Source organism: Erinaceus europaeus, chromosome 21, assembly GCF_950295315.1.
Source record: "Erinaceus europaeus chromosome 21, mEriEur2.1, whole genome shotgun sequence".
Taxonomy (NCBI): domain Eukaryota; kingdom Metazoa; phylum Chordata; class Mammalia; order Eulipotyphla; family Erinaceidae; genus Erinaceus; species Erinaceus europaeus.
Genome location: NC_080182.1, coordinates 29,583,832 through 29,606,710, shown reverse-complemented (window position 1 = coordinate 29,606,710; position 22,879 = coordinate 29,583,832). Strand labels below are relative to the sequence as shown.

At 52.9% G+C, this 22,879-nt stretch overlaps 1 protein-coding gene across 2 annotated transcripts in view; it reads left to right on the top strand.

Moving 5' to 3' along the window:
• The window catches only part of IRAK2 (interleukin 1 receptor associated kinase 2), a 60,831-nt gene that overhangs the window by 31,851 nt on the left and 6,101 nt on the right, over window positions 1-22,879 (top strand). For both annotated transcript variants that reach the window (XM_060180727.1, XM_060180728.1), the window contains exons 3-10: window positions 4,049-4,192; window positions 7,571-7,653; window positions 10,140-10,334; window positions 10,406-10,470; window positions 12,197-12,311; window positions 14,761-14,870; window positions 17,030-17,225; window positions 21,862-21,924. In XM_060180727.1, the coding sequence (XP_060036710.1) occupies window positions 4,049-4,192; window positions 7,571-7,653; window positions 10,140-10,334; window positions 10,406-10,470; window positions 12,197-12,311; window positions 14,761-14,870; window positions 17,030-17,225; window positions 21,862-21,924 (971 nt within the window). The remainder of the gene's footprint in view (window positions 1-4,048; window positions 4,193-7,570; window positions 7,654-10,139; window positions 10,335-10,405; window positions 10,471-12,196; window positions 12,312-14,760; window positions 14,871-17,029; window positions 17,226-21,861; window positions 21,925-22,879) is intronic.

Here is a 22,879-nt window from a genome sequence, read left to right as displayed (position 1 = left end):
ATCCCCGGGACTGTGTGTGGCGGAGTGGGCTTTCACTGCTCTGTGCCGAGGGTGATGCCAGGTACTGGCATGGAGGACTGTGTGCCAAGGATAGCCGAGCACCACTGAGGGGGTCGGGCTGACAGAAAGCCAAAATTCTGGGGGCTGGGCTGTAGCGCAGCAGATTAAGTGAACATGGCACAAAGCACAAGGACTGGCATAAGGATGCCAGTTTGAAACCCTGGATCCCCACCTGCAGGGGAGTCGCTTCACAGGCGGTGAAGCAGGTCTGCAGGTGTCTATCTTTCTCTCTCCCTCTCTGTCTTCCCCTCCTCTCTCCATTTCTCTCTGTCCTATCCAACAACAATAATAACAATAACAATAACAACAAGGGCAACAAAATGGAAAAAATGGCCTCCAGGAGCAATGGCTTCATAGTGCAGGCACTGAGCCCCAGGGATAACCCTGGAGACAAAGGGCCCGGCTCCTGTGTGTGTGGTGGTGGGGGGAGTCTGTGTGCTGATGGTGACCAGCTGGGTGGTGGTGCCACCACTTCTGACTGTGCCTCAGCACCCAGATGCCCGCTGGAGGCCACTGCGTGTCTCCACAGAGAGGAGAGGTCCACACGCTCCTCAAGAGAAGTCCAGCTGGGAGTTGGGCTGTATCGCAGCAAGTTAAGTGCATGTGGAGCGAAGCACAAGGACCAGCGTAAGGATCCCAGTTTGAGTCCTTGGCTCCCCACCTGCAGGGGGGGTCACTACACAGGCGGTGAAGCAGGTCTGCAGGTGTCTGTCTTTCTCTCCCCCTCTCTGTCTTCCCCTCCTCTCTCCATTTCTCTCTGTCCTATCCAACAACGAAGACATCAATAACAACAACAACAATAATAACAACAAACAAGAAACAACAAGGGTAACAAAAGGGAAAATAAATAAATTTTTTTTAAGAAAGGAAAGAAAACCTTTTAAAAAAAGGAAAAGAAGAAGAAGTCCGGCTGAAGCGAGCCCACCAGTGGTTTTTGGGCAGGGCTGGGGGTGGGTATCCGGCAAAGTGACCACACACAGGGTGGGGGGCACTTACTGAAGGGGGACTCAGGTGTGCTTCTGTTGTGCCAGGCATGGTTAGTCCTCGGTGAGGCGCCTAAACAGGAGATAACCTGCAGCATACGCCATGTCCTAACTGACTCCAGCTACCGAGCAGAGAAGGCGCGGCTGCAGATAGTTCAGCTGGTGGGTGTGGCTCTGGGTGTGGCCCAGGCCTCTGTGGGAGTGCCCTGCACTGCGGGGGAGCTCCTTGGATGGCATAGTGCAATGGGTCTCTCCTCTCTGTCCCTCTGTCTGTCTGAAATGAACGGGACCGAGGTGGCAGTCAAGCCTGTGTGGGGCCTGGGGCTGAGGAAGGGGGGCTGCCCGCCTTCCCACGAGGACACCTCCTGTGGGTGGAGGCCAGGGACCATGACAGTCTGGCCCGGCCTGCAGGCTGGGTGACCTCAGAGGTTGGCACTGACCGGAGCTGGGTTGGGCCTGGTGACGCTCACTCCTGTGGGGCCGGGAGGACAGAGGGATGGATGGCAGGACTGTGGGCAGCTGGGCACAGCTGGACACCTCCTTCCTGTGCCCTGGCTGGCGGGTCCCCTTACTGCAGGCCTGGTGGCCCAGAGAAGGTGAGGGAGGGCAGGCTGTGGTGGCCGCAGCTTGGGAGCTGCCTCTGCACCTTAGATGCCCCCACAGACATCCCCAGGGTGCCTTGGCCTGGCCGCAGCGCCCCAGGTGCCAGCTGGAGTGGTTTCTGTGGGAAGACGCCACTGACCCCTGGGTCCGGGAGGGGGTGTTGGGCAGTTGATTCCTCTGCTCTGGTTGGGGTGTCTGTGTGTGGTGTGTGTGGTGTGATGGTGTGTTGTGTGGGATACCGTGTGGTTTACACAGAGCTGGTAACCTGGTTCTCTGTACCTTCCCTCCCAGTGTGTGATGCCTCTCTGTGTCACTGGAATGCACACACACACACACACACACACACACACACACACACACACCTTTCCAGTTTCTGCAGGAGAGAAAGGGACCCAGCCCAGCTAGAGAATGCAGACAAGTAGTTAAATCTGTGGTCAGAAAACAGAGGAGCCTGTGAGGGGGAGTGGAGGAGTGGCAGGGGGTATTGAGTGGAGGACCAAGTTCTGATTTGAGAAGATGAAATGGTTCTGGAGATGCTAAGCTTCAACATGATGGCACAGCTATGCCAAGCTACTTAATTTTTTCTTTCTTAAAGATTTTTTATTTACTAGCGAAAGAGAGAGAGAGATATGTCCGGCCTGACCCCCACCCAACTGGGGGTGCTTTGGGGGAGCTTTCCCCTCTGCCCCTTCCCTCCATTCTCTCCCCTCCCCACTCCTTCTCTTATCTTTTAATATTTATTTCCATTTGTTGCCCTTGTTGCTTTATTGTTGTTGATGTTGTCATTGTTGGACAGGACAGAGAGAAATGGAGAGAGGAGGGGAAGACAGAGAGGGGAGAGAAAGATAGACATCTGCAGACCTGCTTCACCACCTGTGAAGCAACCTGCCTGCAGGTGGGGAGCCGGGGGCTTGAACCGGGATCCTCATGCGGGTCCTTGTGCTTTGCGCCACGTGCGCTTAACCTGCTGTGTTACTGCCCGACTCCCTTCTCTTTTCTTTTTTACCAGAGCCCTGCTCAGCTCTGGCTAATGGTGTGGGGATTGAATTTGTGACCTCAGGCATGAGAGTCTGTTTGCAGAACCATTATGTTCTATGAAATAGAAAGGGGGGGAAGGAAAGAGTCGTGGTGTTGGGGGTTGACCCAGGTGCCTCTGGTGCAAGCCTGGCTGGTCGGCTAAGTGCCCCTCCAGCCCCAGTGCTGTGGATTCAGACTTGCTCTGGGAGGGTGGGGATTCCCTGTTGGAACGTCCACTTGGTCAGGACGTAGGAGGCACAGAGCCTTGAAGTAGGGTGGTGATGGGGCCAGTCTGTGAGCTGTGACTGCTGTCATCATCATCATCATCACTGTTATTATTACTGATCAGGGCACTGCCCAGCTCTGACTGTGGGTGGTGCCACATGTTGAACCTGGGACCTCTTGTGTGCAAGGCCTATGTGGTATCCCTTTGTCTCTCTGTGGCCCTCAGTCTATGGTTGTGGTGGGCTGGGGGCTGGAGGGTGGGGGTTGGGGACTGGAGGCTGGGGACTGGCGGCTGGGGACTGGGAACTAGGGGCTGGGGAATGGGGACTAGGCTGGAGACTCGGGGCTGGAGACTGGGAGTAGGGGCTGGGGACTAGGGGACTAAGGGTCTGGGGACTAGAGACTGGGAGTGAGGACTTGGGGCTGGAGGATGGGGCTAGGGTTTGGGAGCCGGAGGGTAGGGGCTGATTTGGAGGCTGAAACAGAGGCTGAGATTGGGACAGGCCATGAGAGTGTCCCTAGGGCCACAGGGCTGCGTGCAGGGGCAGCTCTGAGAAGCTGTTGGGGACACGCCCTCACAGCTCCTGTGGTGTTTCCTACATGGATGCAAAGCAGAAGTGACTCCTTTCACCTCAGGTGATCTCTAGCCCAGCCCAGCTGCCAGCCACCCTCCTCACTGCCCTGTGCCAGTTCCCACACCTGCCCCTCCCACATCTGCTGGCCCAACCAGCACTCGGAGATGGGGCCCTGGGGGGAGTCGCTTGTTCCTATTACTTGTGGAAGGGACGCCAGGGGCTTCTGCACCCCAACATCTGGGGGTTTGGCCAGGGACCATGGGAGCTCTCTAGCTGTCTCCCATATCCAGGAAACATGAGGTTGAGAAGAGTGTGCAGAGTGGTGTCCTCCTGTCCGTCCCCCCAGCATTCCCAGGTGTGGGGGCAGATATCCCCCATTTGTAGTAGGGGACAGGCTCGGGGAAGGAGGATCTGGTTTGGGTTACACGGCAGTGGAATTGGAAGTCTTGGGGCCTCTGCGCGAGGCCCAAGAGCGAGGAGTTCCTGAGACACTGGGGGCAGGCCGAGCCAGCACCCTGCTCTCCCAGCCTCCCTATGCCCCCCACCCCACCCCACCCCGACAGTCTCTCTCACCCTGTGTTTCAGGGAAGCCGGTTCCTGACATCACGCCACCATCCACGCCCCCCTCTCCGCTGGGCACTGAGACCCCGGGGTGGCTGCTGGCAGCCTCTGTGAGGACCACGAGGGACCAGGCACAGGCCCCCAGGCCAGCCGCACCCCAGGGCCCAGGTGTGCCGGCTCACCCGAGCTCTCTTTACTTACAGGAGATTGGTGGAGGAGTGAAGATGTGTCTTTAGTGATATTCTGCTCAGGGCAGTAAAATCAATGACAGCGCCTGACAGTGAGTTCTGGCGACACTGGTGACAGACATGGCCCAGAGGAGGCCTCATTGCTCTGACCTCACATCCTGATCCTCATAAAGAGAGGACAAGTGAAATCTCACCCTGTAGGGCCTGGGTTCAAGCCCCAGGAGCAGGCTGTGCTGTCTGTTTCTCTGTCTCTCCCTCGCTGTCTCCCTTTCTGTCTTATACTGTGTGCTAAGTGCTTCTGCATCTGTCTCTAATCACTGCTCACCCCACACCTAGAGCCCTCAACCCCCCTCAGATGTGTTCCCCTCTTGTGTCCAGGGAAGGGCCGGGACAGCTTGTCAAGTGACAGGACTCAGGCAGCCAGTGACCACCCCTGGGCACAGCCACACTTCTGCTCCCCCGCCGCCTGATGGTGGTGAGCCCAGAGACAGACAGACAGGCAGACAGACAGACAGACAGACAGGCAGACAGGCAGACAGGCAGACAAACAGACACACACATGTGCGCTCACACACACACACACACACACACACACACATACACACACACACCTGCCTCATTGTCGCAGTCTGAAGCTGGTCAGGGGGAGAGAACATAATGGTTCTAAGGTCCCAGGTTCAATCCCCAGCACCACTATCAGCCAGAAATGAGCAGGGCTCTGGGGAAAATAATAATAATAATAATAATTTCTGCAAAAAGACTCTCCTGCCTGAGCTGCCTGAGGCTCTAAGATCCCAGGTTCAATCCCTAGCACCACCGTCAGCCAGAGCTGAACAGGGCTCTGGTTTCTCTTTTTCTGTATCTCATACTCTCATCAAATAAATAGAGTATTTTAAAAACTTATTTATTCATTCTAATGAGAGAGGCAGATAGATAGGTAGGCAGGCTCAGCCCTGGTTTATGGCAGTGCTGGGGATTGAACCTGGGACCTCAGAACCATTATGCTGTCTGTCTCTCTGTCTCTCCCTCGTTGTCTCCCTTTCTGTCTTATACCGTGTGCTGAGTGCTTCTGCATCTGTCTCTAATCACTTCTCACCCCACACCTAGAGCCCTCAACCCCCCTCAGATGTGTTCTCCTCTTGTGTCCAGGGAAGGGCCGGGACAGCTTGTCAAGTGACAGAAGGACTCAGGCAGCCAGTGACCACCCCTGGGCACAGCCACACTTCTCAGGGCCTCTGGCAGACTGACACTGAACTCTAATACATTGAGTTAGTTCCCCAGCCCCTCAGCTTCACCTGGAATATGGGCAGAGGGGCTGGGAGGTGATTCAGTCACCACACAGGGCTGTGGGGTCTTTCTCTCTTTCCCGCCTCTCCTCTCTTTGTCTCCTCTTTCTCGGAGAAGCAGGGGCTGGGTGGCGGTGCACCTGGTTGAGCACACATGTTATAATGCTCAGGGACCTGGGTTTGAGCCCTCCAGTCCCCACCTGCAGGGGTTAAGCTTTGTGAGTGGTGAAGCAGGGCTGCAGGTGTCTCTGTCTCTCTCCCTCTCTATCTCCCCTTTCTCTCTCAATTTCTGGCTGTCTCTATCCAATAAATAAAGATAATTTTTTAAAAAGTGAGAAGTTTGGACCTGGGGGGGCCAGGCACTCAGCTGTGGTAACAGCACCTGCGTCACCCTGTTGTGGTCGGGGTCCGGACAGCTCAATGTTGCCACCATGTTGGTGCCCACTGGCCCTTGTCGAGTGACAGGAATGTTCCAAACGCCCCAGATGCGTGGGCTCCGGGCCTCTCCCGCCAGGCCACAGGGCCTGAATGACTTCCTGCTGCTACAAATAAAGAAGCCAGAGAGGAGAAGTGCAGATAAGGAAACTGTCCTCAAGGTAGCCGTGGGTGGTCAACAGGCTGGTCATGGAGAACAAGGAAGATCTGGGGCCGGCCAGGCAAAGGTCACAAGTGCGAACGGTGGTGTCACACACCTCTGCCTGCCGTGTCCCCAGGTCGTATGCCCGGGACAGGGCCCTGAGTCTGCAGATACACAGGAAGCCGCATCTCTGCCTAGTGGCGGGGTGGTTGCATCAGCTGACCCAGGGCATCCTCTCCAGGAAAGCCCCTGTCTTCCACTGCCTCCCTTCAGGCTGATGGGTTATCTCCGAGGTGGGGGAAGTGGCGGGGGACGTATGGGGGCATGGGGACCCTCTGTGCCAGGAACCCTGGGCTCAGCTCCCAGTTCCTCAGAGCCACCTGCTCCCACAGAAGTGGGGCCTCTGTCGCCCCCTGCAGCCCCTCTGCTGCCCTTCAACTGGGACTGAAGTTGGATAATTCCGGGCTGGGAAGGAGGGACCAGGAGATGGGGATGAGGGAGGAGGACTCACCTGAGCAGGTGAGACACACAGAGAGAAGCTGAGCCACATGTGCTTTATTTTTAACTGTATTTTACTTTATTATTATTATTATTTCCTCCATGATTATCGCTGGGGCTTGATGCCAGCAATACAGATTCACTGCTCCTGGAGACCAGATTTTCCTTTTTTTTTTTTTTCTATTTTATTAGGCAGAACATAGAGGGACTGGGTAGTAGTGCATCTGGTTGAGCACATATGTCACAATGCACAAGGACCTGGGTTCAAACCTCTGTCCCTACCTGCAGGGGGGAAGCTTCATGAACGGTGGAGCAGGGCACAGGTGTTTGTTTTTTTTCTCTCTCTTTCTCTCTCTCCCTCCCTACCTCCCTCTCCCCTCTCAATTTCTGGCTGTCTCTATCCAGTAAATAAATAAAGATAATAATAAAAAAAAACAAAGTTGAAAAAATAGAACAGAGACAACAAGGGCAACAAAAGGGAATAAGTAAATAAATATTTTTTTAAAAAAATTTAAAAATAGAACAGAGAAATTAATAGGGGAGGGGAGATGGAGAGGGAGAGAGAAAGACACCCGCAGACCTGCTTCATGGTTTGTGAAGCTTCCTCACTGTATGTGGGGAGCTGGGGGCTTGAATTTGGGTCCTTGCTCATGTTACTATGTGCACTTAGCTGAGTGTGCCACCACCCAGCCCCCATTCACAGGGTCTATATTCAGCCTGGGATTCTGTGTTTCTGGTATATTTATTACATATATGTATATATGTATTTCTGACACCTGTGTTCTCATGTCACTTGCTGACCGTGACTCTGTTTCCCCACCTATCATTGGTGGGCCATCTTTGGCTTCAGTAAAGGGTGTGTGTGTAGGGGGGGGAGTTGTCCAAAATGTTTCCCTATCATTATGTGGCAGTGCATGTAAGGGGGGGACCTGAGAGGTCTGGGGGCATGGAGTGTCCCCTGCACTCACCGCCCTGCCTGACCCTGTGTCCTTTGCAGGCCCCAAGCTGGCTGCTCCCAGCCTCCTGCTACCTCCTGCAGCTGCTGCCCCGCCCTTAGACCCCCTTGCACCTGGCCTGAAGGTACTCCCCACCTCTGGATTCCTGGGATGTGGGCAGGGGTGAGGGTGGGCAGGGGTCTGGAGTGGGCAGGGATGGACTCTGAGCTTCTCAGTAGCCGCTGTGGGGTGTGTGTGGGGCCGTTTTTTCCTCCAGGGAGGTGTGAGTGTGTTTCCTGCTCTTGGGGTGGGAGAGAGAGCAGACCACTGGCCTCCACCTCAGGTCTGGGCGTGACAGTGCAAGTGGCCGGGTCATTTGCCCTCCCCCCTCACCGCAGCCCCTGTGTGTGTGTGGGTCTGGAATTCTGAATGGTGGCAATCCAAAGCCACTTGGCTTTGCTGGGTTTAAAGCACCTGACATCTCTCTCTCTCTCTCTCTCTCTCTCTCTCGCCATGGGCTTTTGCTGGGGCTCTGTGCTAGTACAGAATGAACACAGTGCAAGCTGCATTAAAAACTGAGACCTGGGAGTCAGGCAGTAGCGCAGCGAGTTAAGCGCAGGTGGTGCAAAGTGCAAGGACCGGCATAAGGATCCCGGTTCAAGTCCCTGGCTCCCCACCTGCAGGGGAGTCACTTCACAAGCGATGAAGCAGGTTTGCAGGTGTCTGTCTTTCTCTCCCCCCTCTGTCTTTCCCTCCTCTCTCCATTTCTCTCTGTCCTATCCAACAACAGCAGCAGCAACAACAATGGAAAAAAATGGCCACCAGAAGCAGTGGATTTATAGTGCAGGCACTGAGCTTCAGCAATAACCCTGGAGGCAACAAGCAAACAAAGAAACAAATAATAAAGCTTTTCCATATCACCATGCATAAGGACCCTGGTTCAAGCCTCCACTCTCCACCTCGAAGGGCAGGTCTGTTTGTGTCTGCTTTTCTGTCTCCCACTCTACCTCTCCCTCCTCTCTCAATTTCTCTCTTTCCTGTCAAATAAAAACAAAGCTTTTTTTTTTTTGCCTCCAGGGTTATTGCTGGGGCTCTGTGATTGCACTATGAATCCACTGCTGCTGCTGAGACTATTTTTTTCCATTTTGTTGCCCTTGTTGTTGTTGTTATTGTTGCAGGTGTCTATCTTTCTCTCAGAGAGAAATGGAGAGAGGAGGGGAAGACAGAGAGGGGGAGAGAAAGACAGACACCTGCAGACCTGCTTCACTGCCTGTGAAGCGACCCCCCTGCAGGTGGGGAGCCAGGGGAGGGGGGGTTCGAACTGGGATCCTTAGGCCAACCCTTGTGCTTTGCGCCATGTGCACCTAACCCGCTGCTCTACTGCCCAGTCCCCACAAAGCTTTTTTTATACAGGCTGGCAAAATAGCTCACTTGGACAGAGCGCTGCTCAGCCCTGTGCAAGCATGGCCCGGGTTCCAGCCTGAAGTTCCACACTGAAGGAGGCTTCGGTGCTGTGGTCTCTCCCCTCTACCTCCGTCTCACTCTTTCTTTCTTTCTTTTTTTTTTAGTATTACATGTATTTATTTATTTGTTTATTTGATAGAGATGGCCAGAAATCGAGAGAGAAGGGGGTGACAGAGGGGGAAAGAGAGAGACACTTGCAACACTGCTTCACCACTCACAAAGCTTTCCCCCTGCAGGTGGGGACCAGAGACTTGAACCTGGGTCCTTGTGTATCATAACACATGTGCTCAACCAGGTGCGCCACCACCCGGCCCCTGTCTCACTCTTTCTGCCTGCAAATGCCACCAGGAGCTTAAGGTTGGCTGAACTTGAGTCTGTGGCTTGATATCTCGCTCCTCCTCCCTCTCCCTCTCCCTCCCCCCTTCTCTCTCCCCCCCCCTCCATTTCTCTACCTTTCAAAGACTGATGTAGTGATAAGAGAGAGGGGGAAGAGAGGCACCACTTTATTCGGGCATGTGCAGTGCTGAATATTACACTTGGGGCCACAAACTTAGAAGTCCTGTGCTCTACCCACTGACCCACCTCCTAGGCTGCTCATGTTGGCGCTCTCTGCACCCCCCCATCTCTCTTTTTTCCTCCAGGGTTATCACTGGGGCTCAGTGCTGGCACTATGAATCCACTGCTCCTGGTAGCCTTTTTTTGTTTGTTTTATTGGATAGAGACAGAGAGAAATTGAGAGGGGAGGGAGAGATAAAAAGGGAGAAGGACAGAGAGATACCTGCAGCCCTGCTTCACCACATGTGAAGCTTCCCCCCTGCAGGTGGGGAGCAGAAGATCTGTCTCTCTCCCTCTCTGTCTCCCCTTCCCTCTCAATTTCTGGTTGTCACTGTTCAATAAATAAATAAAGATTTAAAAAAAATAGGATGGAGAACTAGCTCATCTGGTAGAGCATACCTTTGCCATGTGCTGCAAGGACCCAGGTTCAAGCCCCCACCCACACACGAGAGCACCAGGCACCAGAGAAGCTTCCAGAGCCGTGCTGAGGTTTCTCGCCTGCCCTCTCTGTCTCTCTGCCTCTGCCTCTCACTCTGTCTGGGAGCTTATTCCTTTGGACACCTGGGGGCTCAGGAAGGCGACCCACCCACGTTCCCTCTCTCGGGGCCCCAGGGTGGCAGCAGGTGCCCCCCACAGCAGGAGGTGCCCTGGAGCGTGTCGGGAGACAGCCTGAGCTGGAGCGAGGCCTCCGTGGTCCTGGCCACTGACGACTTCCCCCAGGACGGCAGGCTGGGCGCTGGGGCCTTGGCGGACGTCTACCGCGGCCACCTGCAAGGGGTCCCGCTGGCCGTCAAGCGGCTGAGAGAGGTGAGCCCTGGGGTCTCCACAGGAGCGGGGTCTCCTGGGCCAGCCGTGCCTCACACTCCCTGTCCCCCCAGGTGGCTGGCTCCGGCCTGGGGTCCGGTGAGAAGTTCTTTCAGGCGGAGCTGCAGCTTTGCCGCAGGTAAGCGTCCTCTCGGAAGATACCAGAATAACCGCAACAGCCAGCCCTTATCTTGGTCGTCCAGGGTGCCAGCTGTGCCCCCCCCCCCCTCCACCTCAATGAGTGGGGCCGAGAGAGGTGCGGTGTCTTGTGCCAGAGCACACAGCCAGCAGGTGGCAGCACTGGGATTGGAACCCGTGCTCTTCTGGAGAGAGAAGTCTCTGCTCTTCTCTGTTGCTCCTTCATCTCTCTGTCTGTCTCTGTCTGGAATCAGAAAGAAAAGGAGTCACCCAGGAGCACTGAAAGTACACAGGCACAAAGGCCTGGCAGCAAAAAAAGAAGATAAAATAAAGAATAGAAAAGGAGGGGCCAGGCAGTGCCGCACCTGGCTGAGTGCACACGTTACAGTGCACAAGGACCCATGTTCAAGACCCTGGTCCCCACCTGCAGGCAGAAGCTTCACGAGTGGTGAAACAAGGCTCCAGGGAGTCGGGCGGTAGCGCAGCGGGATAAGCGCACGTGGCGCAAAGTGCAAGGACAGGTGTAAGGATCCCAGCTGGAGACCCCGGCTCCCCACCTGCAGGGGAGTCGCTTCACAGGTGGTGAAGCAGGTCTGCAGGTGTCTGTCTTTCTCTCCTCCTGTCTTCCCCTCCTCTCTCCATTTCTCTCTGTCCTATCCAACAATGATGACATCAATAACAATAACAACAATAACTACAACAGTAAAACAAGGGCAACAAAAGGGAATAAATAAATAAATAAATATTTTTAAAAAACAAGGCTCCAGGTATCTCTCTGTCGCTCTCCCTCTCTATCTCCCCCCCCCACTTCTCAATTTCTCTTTGTCTCTATCCAATAATAAATAAACACAAATTTAAAAAAGAATAGAAAAGTGTGTGTGTGTGAAAGAGAGAGAGAGAGGGAGAAGGGTGAGGGTGAGGGCGAGGGAGAGGGAGAGGGGAAGAGAGAGTGACAGCATCATGGTTCTATAGAGACTTGCCTAAGGCACTGAGGTATCAGGTTCAATCCCCTTCACCTCCATCAGCCAGAGCTGAGCAGGGCTCTGGGAAAAATAAAACAAGCAAACAAACAAGAACAATACATTCTAAATAGAAAAGTAAAGGCAATTGGGTGGGTGTCTGTCAGCCCCCCCATAGAGCACACACACCACACGCTGGGCGGTGGCCTGCTGGCCAAGGATGGCGGGACGCTCCTGGGCACTGGCCCGGTGACACTCCACCCCTGGACGGGCCTGGTGAGCAGGTCTGGAATCTGCTGAGCCCAGAAACTCAAGGTGAGGGCACAGCAGTCCTGGGGCTGGGATGGGGCCGTCCATACTGGTGGAGGAGGAGGCACCAGGAGCCGGGTGACAAGCCCTTCGAGGTAACTCACCTGGGAGGACACGTGCCCTGCCCCAAACACCACCCGCCAGAGCCGCAGCACTGGGGGAAGCTCCAGTCAACAATATCTCTCCTTCTCTGTCTTTCTCTTTCGCTCTACCTGGAAAGGGTGTCTCTGAGGGTGAAATCATAAGCAAAGGCCATGCCAAAGGCCATGGCTAAGCTGCTGGGCTTGGGGGTTTGGAGGAAGGTGAGGGACAGGCAACAGAACCCAGCTGGGGGAGGGCCCCCGCAGCCCCGTGCTGACAGCCACCAGTGGGCCGGGGCGGGGGGTGGGGGGAGAGCAAGGCCGGGGGCAAGGAGCAGCGGCAGCGGTCTGGATCTCAGCACCGGCCCACATGTTACAGGTGCTGCCACCCCAACGTGCTGCCGCTGCTGGGCTTCTGCACGGAGCCACGGCTCCAGGCCCTCATCCACCCCTACATGGCCAATGGCTCCCTGCAGGACCGACTCCGGGCTCAGGTACTGGCTGGGGAACCTGGGGCCAAGGGCTAACAGGGTCCCCAGGGAAGAGGGGCACCCAGGGAGGAGGGGAGGGAGTTTGAATGTCCTGGGTAAGAGCACTCTAGACGACAAGGGTCCCAGAGGTCACTTGAGCTCGCTGGGATTCTGAGCTGTCTACTCCAGGAGCTGGAGGAGAGGGAGAAGTCAGAGGTCAGGAGTATAGGGAGGGAGAAGCGGGGCTGGGGAGGTGGCTCAGCAGTCAGAGCACAGGCCTTCCACATGTGAGGTCCTGGGTTCCCTGGGTTCGATCCCCAGCACCACATGACAGCACCATGGATAATGAAGGTGGTGTCTCTTCCTCTCCCTTCTCTCCTCCCTCTCTCCCCACCCCCTCTAAAATATAGACTAAGAAATATATAGCAAGAGAGAGAAGGGAGGAGAGGGCCTAAGATTGGGCCAGGGTGTTGGCTTAGTGGAATCATGTTCTGACACAAGACTCTGGCTTTATCCCTTGGAATCACATTAAAGAAAAAAAAAAAAAGGTGAAAGTGGCTTTTATTTAAAAATGATGTTCTAGTCTATACTTCCTAAGGACATATTTGTGGAGCAAACATTGGGTACTTATGGAGTGTTTCTGGAAAGATCCAGGGGTCTGCTGGCACAGCTGCCCCAGAGCAGGAGGGACACAAGGTAGCTGGGACCAGGGAGGGAGGGCACCTTGGGGGACCGAACCTGCCACCTGGGAGCCTGGCATCAAAGTCTTTTGCAGAACCACTGTGCCAAGGAGGGTAACTTTTACTTAACCCACTGCACTACAGCCTGACCCCCCTAGGGTAACTTTTACTATACCCACTGTGTATTAATATAGTTGTTGTTGTTATTATTATTGTTGTTTTGCCACCAGGCTTATTGCTGGGGCTTGATGCCTGCAGTATAAATCCACCACTCCCAGTGGCCACTTTTTCCTTGATTGTTTTCTCTTTCTATATTTTATTAGATAAGGCAGAGAGAAATTGAGAGGGCGGGGGGGGGGGGACAGGGAGGAAGAGAGACAGATATACACTTGCAGCCCTACCTTACTGCTCATGAAGCCTCCCTGCTGCAGAGGAACCGGGGCTTGAACCCAGGCTCCTGTACATGGAAATCTGTGCACTCAACCTAGTGCTCCATCATCTGACCCCTTTTATCTAGTTAGCTATTTTTAACAGAGCCCGGCTCCACTCTGACTGATGGTGGTGCTGAGACTGAACCTGGAACCTTAGAGCTTCAGGCATGAAAATCTTATTTATTTATTTATTTATTTATTTATTTATTTATTTATCTATCTGTTTTTCAATATTTATTCCATTTTGTTGCTTTTGTTTTATTATGGTAGTTATTATTGTTGTTGTTGATGTCATCGTTGTTGGATAGGACAGAGAGAAATGGAGAGAGGAGGGGAAGACAGAGAGGGGGAGAGAAAGATAGACACCTGCAGACCTGCTTCACTGCTTGTGAAGCACCTCCCCTACAGGTAGGGAGCTGGGGGTTAGAACCAGGATCCTTGAGCCAGTCCTTGTGCTTTGTGCCATGAGCATTTAATCCACTGTGGCACCGCCCGGCTCCCCTATCATAGGTTTTTGTTTTTTTTTTTAACCAGAGCACTGTTGAGCTCTAGCTTATGGTGGTGTGGGGGTTTGAACCTGGGACTTTGGAGTCTCAGGCATGAGAGTCTGTTTGCAGAACCACTATGCTATCTACCCTCCGCCCCCATCATAGTTTTTTAAAAAAAGATTTTATTTATTTATTAATGAGAAAGATAGAAGGTGAGAAAGGACCAGACATCACTCTGGTACATGTGCTGCCCGGGACTGAACTCAGGAACCTTATGCTTGAGAGTCCGATGCCATATCCACTGTGCCACCTCCCAGACTATGCCCCATCATAGTTTTTAATACTAACTTCCTTTCCATAAAATATTCAGAGAAGGAAGATACCCCACAACAAGAGAGGTGAGGCCACCCGCAGGCCACTGGGCAGGAAGGGGGTGCTTTGGGTCCCCCGGCCCACCCCACTCCGCCCTGCCCCAGAAGGCCCCCCATACACACAGACTCAGCGTGGGGAGTGCTTCTGCAGACCCTGCTCCCTCAGCTGCTCTCTCCTACTGGCCCCCACAAAGCAGCGGCTGACCACACACTCCTGTCCCAGCCATTTAAAGCCCCTGACCCATGCTCCCCGTCAGGGCAGGGGAAGCTGAGGCCTGAGGCAGCAGGTAACCCTTCCAGCCTCACTGGGTCCTGACTGGGATTGGCACCTGGACCTGCTGCTGAGGAAACCAGTCCCCACCATGTCTGGGGACACGGGCGCAGGGGACACGGGCACAGGGGATACTGGTGCAGGGGACACTGGCGTAGGGGGCACAGGCTCAGGGGACACTGGCCAGGACTGTCCAGTTCGGGTGTCACAGTCCCTCCTCTGTTCTCTGCAGGACGGCTCTGTCCCGCTGCCCTGGCCCCAGCGTGTCCGTGCCTGCTTGGGGCTGCTCCGTGCCCTGTGCCACCTGCACAGCCTAGACCTCATCCACGGCAACGTCAAGAGGTGAGGTTGGGGTGGCACTCGCAGTGTCCCGGGACTTGGGGTGCAGGGTGTGTGTGCTTGCTGTGCTGAGGCCCGAGTTCAGTCCCTGCACCCGTCAATACCAGAGTGATGCTCTGCTTCTCTCTCAACAAAATACAAAAAGGAAGGGCTGGGTAGTGCACTGGGTAGAGTACACATCCCCATGTGCAAGGACCTAGGTTCAAGCCCCTCTACACACCTGCAAGGAGTTGCTTTACAAATGGTGAAGCAGGTTTGCAGGTATCTCTCTGTCTCTCTTCCTACCTCCCTTCATTCTTGATATCTGGTTGTCTCTATACGATACATAAAGATAATAAAAAAGTTTTTTAAATAATAAAATACAAAAAGGGGCTGCCGAATGGTGGCGCACCTGGTTGAGCGCTCATATTACAGTGTGCAAGGATCCAGGTTCGAGCCCTACTCTGCACCTGCAGGGAAAAAGCTTCACAAGTGTGAAGCAGATCTGCAGGTGTCTCTCTGTCTCTCTCCCTTCCTACCTCCCCCTTCTCAATTTCTTTCTGTCTCTACCCAATAATAATAATAATAATAAACACCTTAAAAATAAAATACAGTGGTCCAGGAGGTGGCGCAGTGGATAAGGCATTGGACATGAGGTCCTGAGTTCAGTCCCCGGCAGCACATGTACCAGAGTGATGTCTGGTTTTTTCTCCCTCTCCTATCATTTCTCATGAATAAATAAAATCTTTAAAAGTAAATAAAATAAAATAAAATACAAAAGAGGGTCAGGCGGTAGCACAGCAGGTTAACTGCAGGTGGCGCAAAGTGCAAGGACCAGTGCAAGGATCCCAGTTCGAGCCCCTGGCTGCCCACATGCTGGAGGGGTTGCTTCACAGGTGGTGAAGCAGGTCTGCGGGTGTCTATCTTTCTTTCCCCCTCTCTGTCTTCTCTTCCTCTCTCCATTTCTCTCTGTCCTATCCAACAACAACGACATCAATAACAACAACAATAATAATAACCACAACAATGTTAAACAAGAGCAGTAGATTTGTGGTGCAGGCACCAAGCCCCAACAGTAACCCTGGAGGCAAAAAATGAAAACTTAAGAAATAAAAAATAAAATACAAGAAATCTCGAGATGTCTATAGTTTCCAGGGTGAGGTCCCAGGGTATTTTTATTTTTTAATTTATTTTTCAAAATTTTAATGATCTTTATTTGCTAGAGATAGCCAGAAATTGAGAGGAAGGGGAAATAGAGAGGGAGAGAGAGAGAGAGAGACACCCACAGCCCTGCTTCACCATTCGAAACTTTCCTCCTGCAGGTGAGGACCGGGAACTCAAACCTGGGTCCTTGCGCACTGTAACTTGCGCTCAACCAGGTGCGCCACCACCCGACCCCTCCCTATTATTTTATTTTATTTTATTTGCCTCCAGGGTTATCTCTGGGACCTTGGTACCTGCACTACAAATCCACTGCTCCTGGAGGCCGTTTTTCCCATTTTGTTGCCCTTGTTGTTGCTATTGTTATTGTTGCCATTGATGTCTTCTGTGTTGGATAGGACAGAGAGAAATGGAGAGAGGAGGGGTAGACAGAAGGGGGGAGAGAAAGATAGACACCTGCAGACCTGCTTCACCGCCTGTGAAGGGACTCCCCTGCAGGTGGGGAGCCAGGGGCTTGAACCAGGATCCCTCCTCCAACCCCTGCATTTTAATTTAATTTTATTTATTATTTTTTAAAAATATTTTATTTATTTATGAGAAAGATAGGAGGAGAGAGAAAGAACCAGATATCACTCTGGCACATGTGTGGCTGGGGATCGAACTCAGGACCTCCTGCTTGAGAGTCCAAAGCTTTATCACTGCGCCACCTCCCGGACCACCGTTTTTATTTTTTTATTGCTTTTCTTCCCCAGGATCTGGGCCTCTTTGAACTTAGACATCTAGACCAGCATGGGGCGGGCTGAGTTGACCTCTGTGCGGGGTGGGGCGGGGTGGAGGTGGGTGTAGGGCAGATTTTTCCTCCCTGACCATTCCAGGGCCAGTCTGTGGGGCCAGGACTAAGATGACCACACCACGGGCTACTGGTAGGCATAGCCTCCAGGCCCCCACCCTCCACCAGGGTGGACTTGCAGGGTGCCTCCCTTTGTCCTGCTTGGAGTGAGACCCCTGCTTCCTGCCCCCAGCTCCAATGTTCTGCTGGACCAGGACTTCGCCCCCAAGCTGGCCCACCCCACTGCTCCCCTGTGCCCTGAGGACAGGCGCTCCCAATACACCCTGACCAAGACCCAGCCGTTCCGGGCATCCGCAGCCTACCTGCCCGAGGACTTCATCCGCGTAGGCCGGCTGACCAAGCGCGTGGACGTCTTTGGCTGTGGAGTGGTGAGCGCACCCTGGGCACTGGCAGCTGCTGGCCATGTTGGGGCCCCGGACCAGAGCCACCCTGTGGCTGGCTTTTCCATGCTGTTAGGCAGTGAGGGGAGAGTGACAGAGAGAGGAGAAACATCGCTCCACCAGTCACAGAACTGCTGCCCTCGTGCAGGCCCTGGTGCTCCTGCCTGCAGCTGGGGCTTGAACCCAGGGCCTCATGAAGCCTGAGGTCTACTCTACTGCTTGCCCTTGCTCCTACATGTGGCCCATAGCACATGGCTTATGAGCTTATAAGTGCGGCTCTTGTGCATCGATGGAAAACTGTGTTGGGGTGGAGAAATAACTGACCTGCCAGACCAGACGCTTTATCGTGGAGACCAAGCCGGGTGGCAAGCCTTCTCGACTGGTGGGGCAGTGCTGTGCTGTCTCTCCTCGCTGTCTCATCGTCTATCTAGAAAAAAGTAAGACACAACAAAAAGAGCCTGCTGGGAGCAGTGCAATTAGGCAGGTAAAAGCCCCAGCAAAACCTTAGTGGCAAAGAAAGAAGGAAGGAAGGAAGGAAGGAAGGAAGGAAGGAAGGAAGGAAGGAAGGAAGGAAGGGGGACTGGGTGAGGAGGCTTAGCAGTAGAAGGTGAATTCTTTGCAGGCCTGAGGCCCAGGTTAGATCCCTGGTGTCCTGTTAAAGTGAAGGAGCAACACAGAGGACAGAACAGGCACAAACAGGATGGGAAGGATGCCAGCACGCAGAGGGGAGGGGCTGACTGACCTCTGGGGGGTGCGGACAGGACAGCTGCTGTCTGGACCATCACAGGGGAGGTTGGCCAAGCCTTGCAATCAAGTCACCCCTGAGCGTCCAGACTCTAGTGGGCAGCTGATGTCACCCTCCCAGCCCCCCAAATTCCCATCTGTCTGTCCAGGTTGGTTTATCTTCTGCTTTATGCATCTGTCCATCCACCTGCAGAACCCATCCATCCATCCATCCCAGTCACCCACCCATGGCACTGCTCCTTGCCCTACCCCACCCCTTGCCATGTGACCCAGGTCTGCAGGTGTCTGTCGCTCTCCCTCTCTGTCTACCCCTCCCCTCTCAATATCTCTCTGTCCTATCAAATAAAAAATGGAAAAAAAATGACTGCCATGGTCCAGGAGGTGGCATAGTGGCAAAGCTTTGGACTCTCTATTATGAGGTCCCAAGTTCCATCCCTGGCAGCACATGTGCCAGAGTGATGTCTGGTTCTTTCTCTCTCCTCCTAACTTTCTCATAAATAAGTAAAATCTTTAAAAAAAAAAAAAAAAAAGACTGCCAGGAGCAGTACTGGAGGCAAAAAAGATTAAGTCTGTTTCCTCTGGGCTCTCCAGTCTGGCAGCACAGAGCCGTTCATAGAAGCCGTGAACACTGCCTCGAATGTCTGGGGGCCACTCCCCTTCATCACAGTGCGACGTCACTTGGGTCCTCTCCCTTCTCCTCCAGTGACTCCGGCCACCAGGCTGTTGACTTTGTTTCCCCTTTCAAAGAACCAGCTCCTGGCTTCATTGAGCCTTTGTATTTTTTAAAAGAATTTATTTATTTATTAATGAGAAAGATAGGCAGAGAGCGAAAGAGCTGCCGGGTATTGAACTCAAGGCCTCATGGTTGATAATCCAGTGTTTTATCCACTGCGCCACCTTCTAGAGCACTGTATTTTTAAAAATTATTTTATATTTATTTATTTTCCCTTTTGTTGCCTTTGTTTTTTTATTGTTGTTGTAGTTACTGTTGTTGTTATTGATGTCATTGTTGTTAGGACAGAGAGAAATTGAGAGAGGAGGGGAAGACAGGGGAGAGAAAGACAGACACCTGCAGACCTGCTTCACTGCTTGTGAAGTGATTCCCGGGCAGGTGGGGAGCCGGGGGCTTGAACCAGGATACTTATGCCAGTCCTTATGCTTTTCGCCACGTGCACTTAACCTGCTGTGCTGCCGCCCGACCACCTGTATGCTGTTTTTTTTTCTTTTTTTTCTTCTTTTATTTATTTATTTATTATTTTTTTTCTGTAATTGGGACTTTATTTTTTTTTTATTTTATTTTTTATTTAAGAAAGGATTAGTGAACAAAAACATAAGGTAGGGGGGGTACAACTCCACACAATTCCCACCGCCCAATCCCCATAACCCACCCCCTCCCATGGTAGCTTTCCCATTCTCTAGCCCTCTGGGAGCATGGACCCAGGGTCGTTGAGGGTTGCAGAAGGTAGAAGGGCTGGCTTCTGTAATTGCTTCCCCTGTATGCTGTTTTTTAATCTTCAGTGAGAAATTGAAAGGGGAGAGGAGATAGAGAGGGAAAGAAAGATATGTCAACACTAATTTGAAGGGACATATGCACCCTACGTTCATGGCGGCTTTACTCACAACAGCAGAAACCTGGAAATAACGAAAATGCCCTTCAATAGAGACTGGGTAAAAAAGTTATGGGATGGAGTCAGGCGGTAGCACAGCGAGTTAAGTGCAGGTGGCTCAAAGCACAAGGACCAGAGTTAAGGATCCTGGTTCGAGCCCCCCCGACTCCCCACCTGCAGGGGAATCGCTCCACAGGCGGTGAAGCAGGGCTGCAGGTGTCTGTCTTTCTCTCCCCCTCTCTGTCTTCCCCTCCTCTCTCCATTTCTCTCTGTCCTATCCAACGACGACAATAACAACAGTAATAACTACAACAATAAAACAACAAGGGCAACAAAAGGGAATAAATAAATAAATATAAAAAAAGTTATGGGACATATCCTCAACAGAGTAGTATGCAGCAATAAAAAGGGATGCTATTGTGTCCTTTGGGGTGAAGTGGGTGGAAGTGGAGAAGATGATGCTCAGTGAGGCAAGTCAGGAGGGGAAGGACAATACAGAATGGTGTCACTCAGGTGCAGAATATAGAGAAGTGAGTGTGCACATGTGAAAAAAAAATCAACCTGGGGCCGGGTGGTGGTGCACCTGGTTGAGCACACATATCACAGTGCACAAGGATCTGGGTTCAAGCCCCCGGTCCCCACCTGCAGGGGGAAAGCTTTGCGACTGGTGAAGCAGTGCTGCAGGTGTCTCTCTGTCTCTCTCCCTGTCTATCTCCCCTCCTCCTCTCAATTTCTGGCTGTCTCTATTCAGTAAATAAATAAAGATAATAGGGAGTCGGGCTGTAGCGCAGCGGGTTAAGCGCAGGTGGCGCAAAGCACAAGGACCGGCATAAGGATCCCGGTTCGAACCCCGGCTCCCCACCTGCAGGGGAGTCGCTTCACAGGCGGTGAAGCAGGTCTGCAGGTGTCTATCTTTCTCTCCTCCTCTCTGTCTTCCCCTCCTCTCTCCATTTCTCTCTGTCCTATCCAACAACGACAACAACAATAATAACTACAACAATAAAACAACAAGGGCAACAAAGGGGAATAAATAAATAAAATAAATATTAAAAAAAATTTTTTAATTAAGATAATAAAAAAAAATAATAAAATCAACCTATCTCCCAGACTGTGCGTGAACTATAGTGGTTATCTATGGAGGTGGAAATGGGGACACAGACCTTTGGTGATGGGAGTGGTGAGAAAAAAATACATAAATAAGAAAGAGTGGTCTGGGAGGTGGCACAGTGGCTAAGGAACTGGACTTTCAAGCATGAGGTCCTGAGTTCAGTCCCCGACAGCACTTGTACAAGAGTGATGTCAGGCTCTTTCTCTCTCTCCTCCTGTCTTGCCCATTAATAAAATAAATAAAATCTTTAAAGAAAAAGAAAAAATAATAGTCAACCCATATCTGTGACCTTGGGAAAACTTCTGTAGCTCCCAGTGGAGTCAATGAAGACACGGAGCTTTGGTGATGGGAACGGTGCAGAATTAGACCCTGTGAGCTTATGGTTCTGTAAATTCAAAGCCTGGGGTCCTGAGTTTGTTCCCTAGCATTGCATGTGCCAGAGTGATGCTCTGCTCCTCTCTCTCTCTCTCTCTCTCTCTGTCTCTCCTCTTAAAACATGAAGAAACTTTTTAAAAGAGAAACAGTGTTTGTGGGGTTGGAGGGATAGCTCCCTGCTAAGGCGCACACTTTGCCATGCACACAAGCCAAGGCCGGCCCCACAGCGGAGCACGGCACTGGAGGAGGTTGCGGGGGTGACGTCTCTGCCTCTCTCTCTGTTTCTGTAGCTGAATGAGAAAGCAGTGTGGATCTGTGAGAGCACACTGACTCTAGGCCAGGTCTTGGTTCTGCAAGAAAGAAAAAGAAAGAGAGAAGACAGCATAGAGTGTTCATGGGGTCTGGGGAGGGGGCTGGGTCAGAGGCCTGAGACCTGGGTCCCGTCTGACAGGACAGAAACGAGTAGGACACGGGCAGTGCTCTCACCCTGCCTCCGTCCCTCTCTCAAAGGGGAAAGAATGAAACAGTGTGCGTGTGGGTCTGTGTGTCTGTGCACCCGTGTGCAGCTGTTTGTACACATCTGTATGCACACATGTGTATGGCCGTGTGTTGACACGTGTGCCCGCACACTGGACACCCCCCAGCCATTGGATCCTGATGCCTTCCTAGTGGCAGCAGCAGTGGCTCTGGCTGGAGCCGGAGGGGGTGAGGCCCCTTCCCTGCGGATTGTGAGTAGGGGTCTGCAGGCCTTGCCCACCTACCCAGGGAGCTGACCCCTTGTCCTCTGCAGGTGCTGGCTGAGGTCCTCACGGGCATACCCGCAGTGGACACCACCCGAAGCCCCGAGTATTTGGTGAGACTCAGGCTGGGTAGGACGGGGCGGGCGGTGGGAGGGCAGGGCCGGGGTGTGCCTGTATTTGGTGAGAATCAGGCTGGGTGGGACTCAGGGCCATGGGGCGGGCGGTGGGAGGGCAGGGCTGGGGTGTGCCTGTATTTGGTGAGAATCGGGCTGGGTGGGACTCGGGGCCACGGGGCGGGCGGTGGTGGGAGGGCAGGGCTGGGGTGTGCCTATGTGCAGTCCGCACAGATACTGAGGCCTCTGCCGGGGGATGACTGCTACTGTTCATGGTAATGTGTAGGGAAGACACCACTCTACACACTGGGGGTTTCCCTCTCCCTTTCTCTGTTCCAGTAAGATACTTTGTTATTTATTTTATAGACACAGAGGTATCAATAGGGAAAGTGGAGGTAGAGAGGGAATGGGAGAGATACCAACAATATTATTTCACCATTCATGAACCCACCCCTTGCCCCCCACACACACACACACACATTAGGGGCTTGAATTGCCCAGCAATTCATCAGATCTGGCTGGTGGTGGTGGGGTGAACTGAACCTGGGACTTCAGAGTCTCAGACATGAGAGTCTGTTTGCATAACCATTATGCTAACTACCCGGTACTCTTTGTTTCTTTTCTTTTTTAAAAATATTTATTTATTCCCTTTTGTAGTTCTTGTTTTATTGTTGTTGTTGTGTTGGATAGGACAGAGAGAACTGGAGAAAGGAGGGGAAGACAGAGAGGGGGAAAGATAGGCTCCTGCAGACCTGTTTCACCACCTGTGAAGCAACCCCCCCCTCAGGGGGGGAGCCGAGGGCTCAAACTGGGGTCCTTAGGCTGGTTCTTGCGCTTCGAGGTACGTGCGCTTAACCCACTACGCTACTGCCCGACTCCCCGCCTTGTTTATGTTTGTCTTTCTTTCTCTCTCTTTTCTTTTCCCTCTCTCATTTCCTCTCTCCCCATGCCAAGA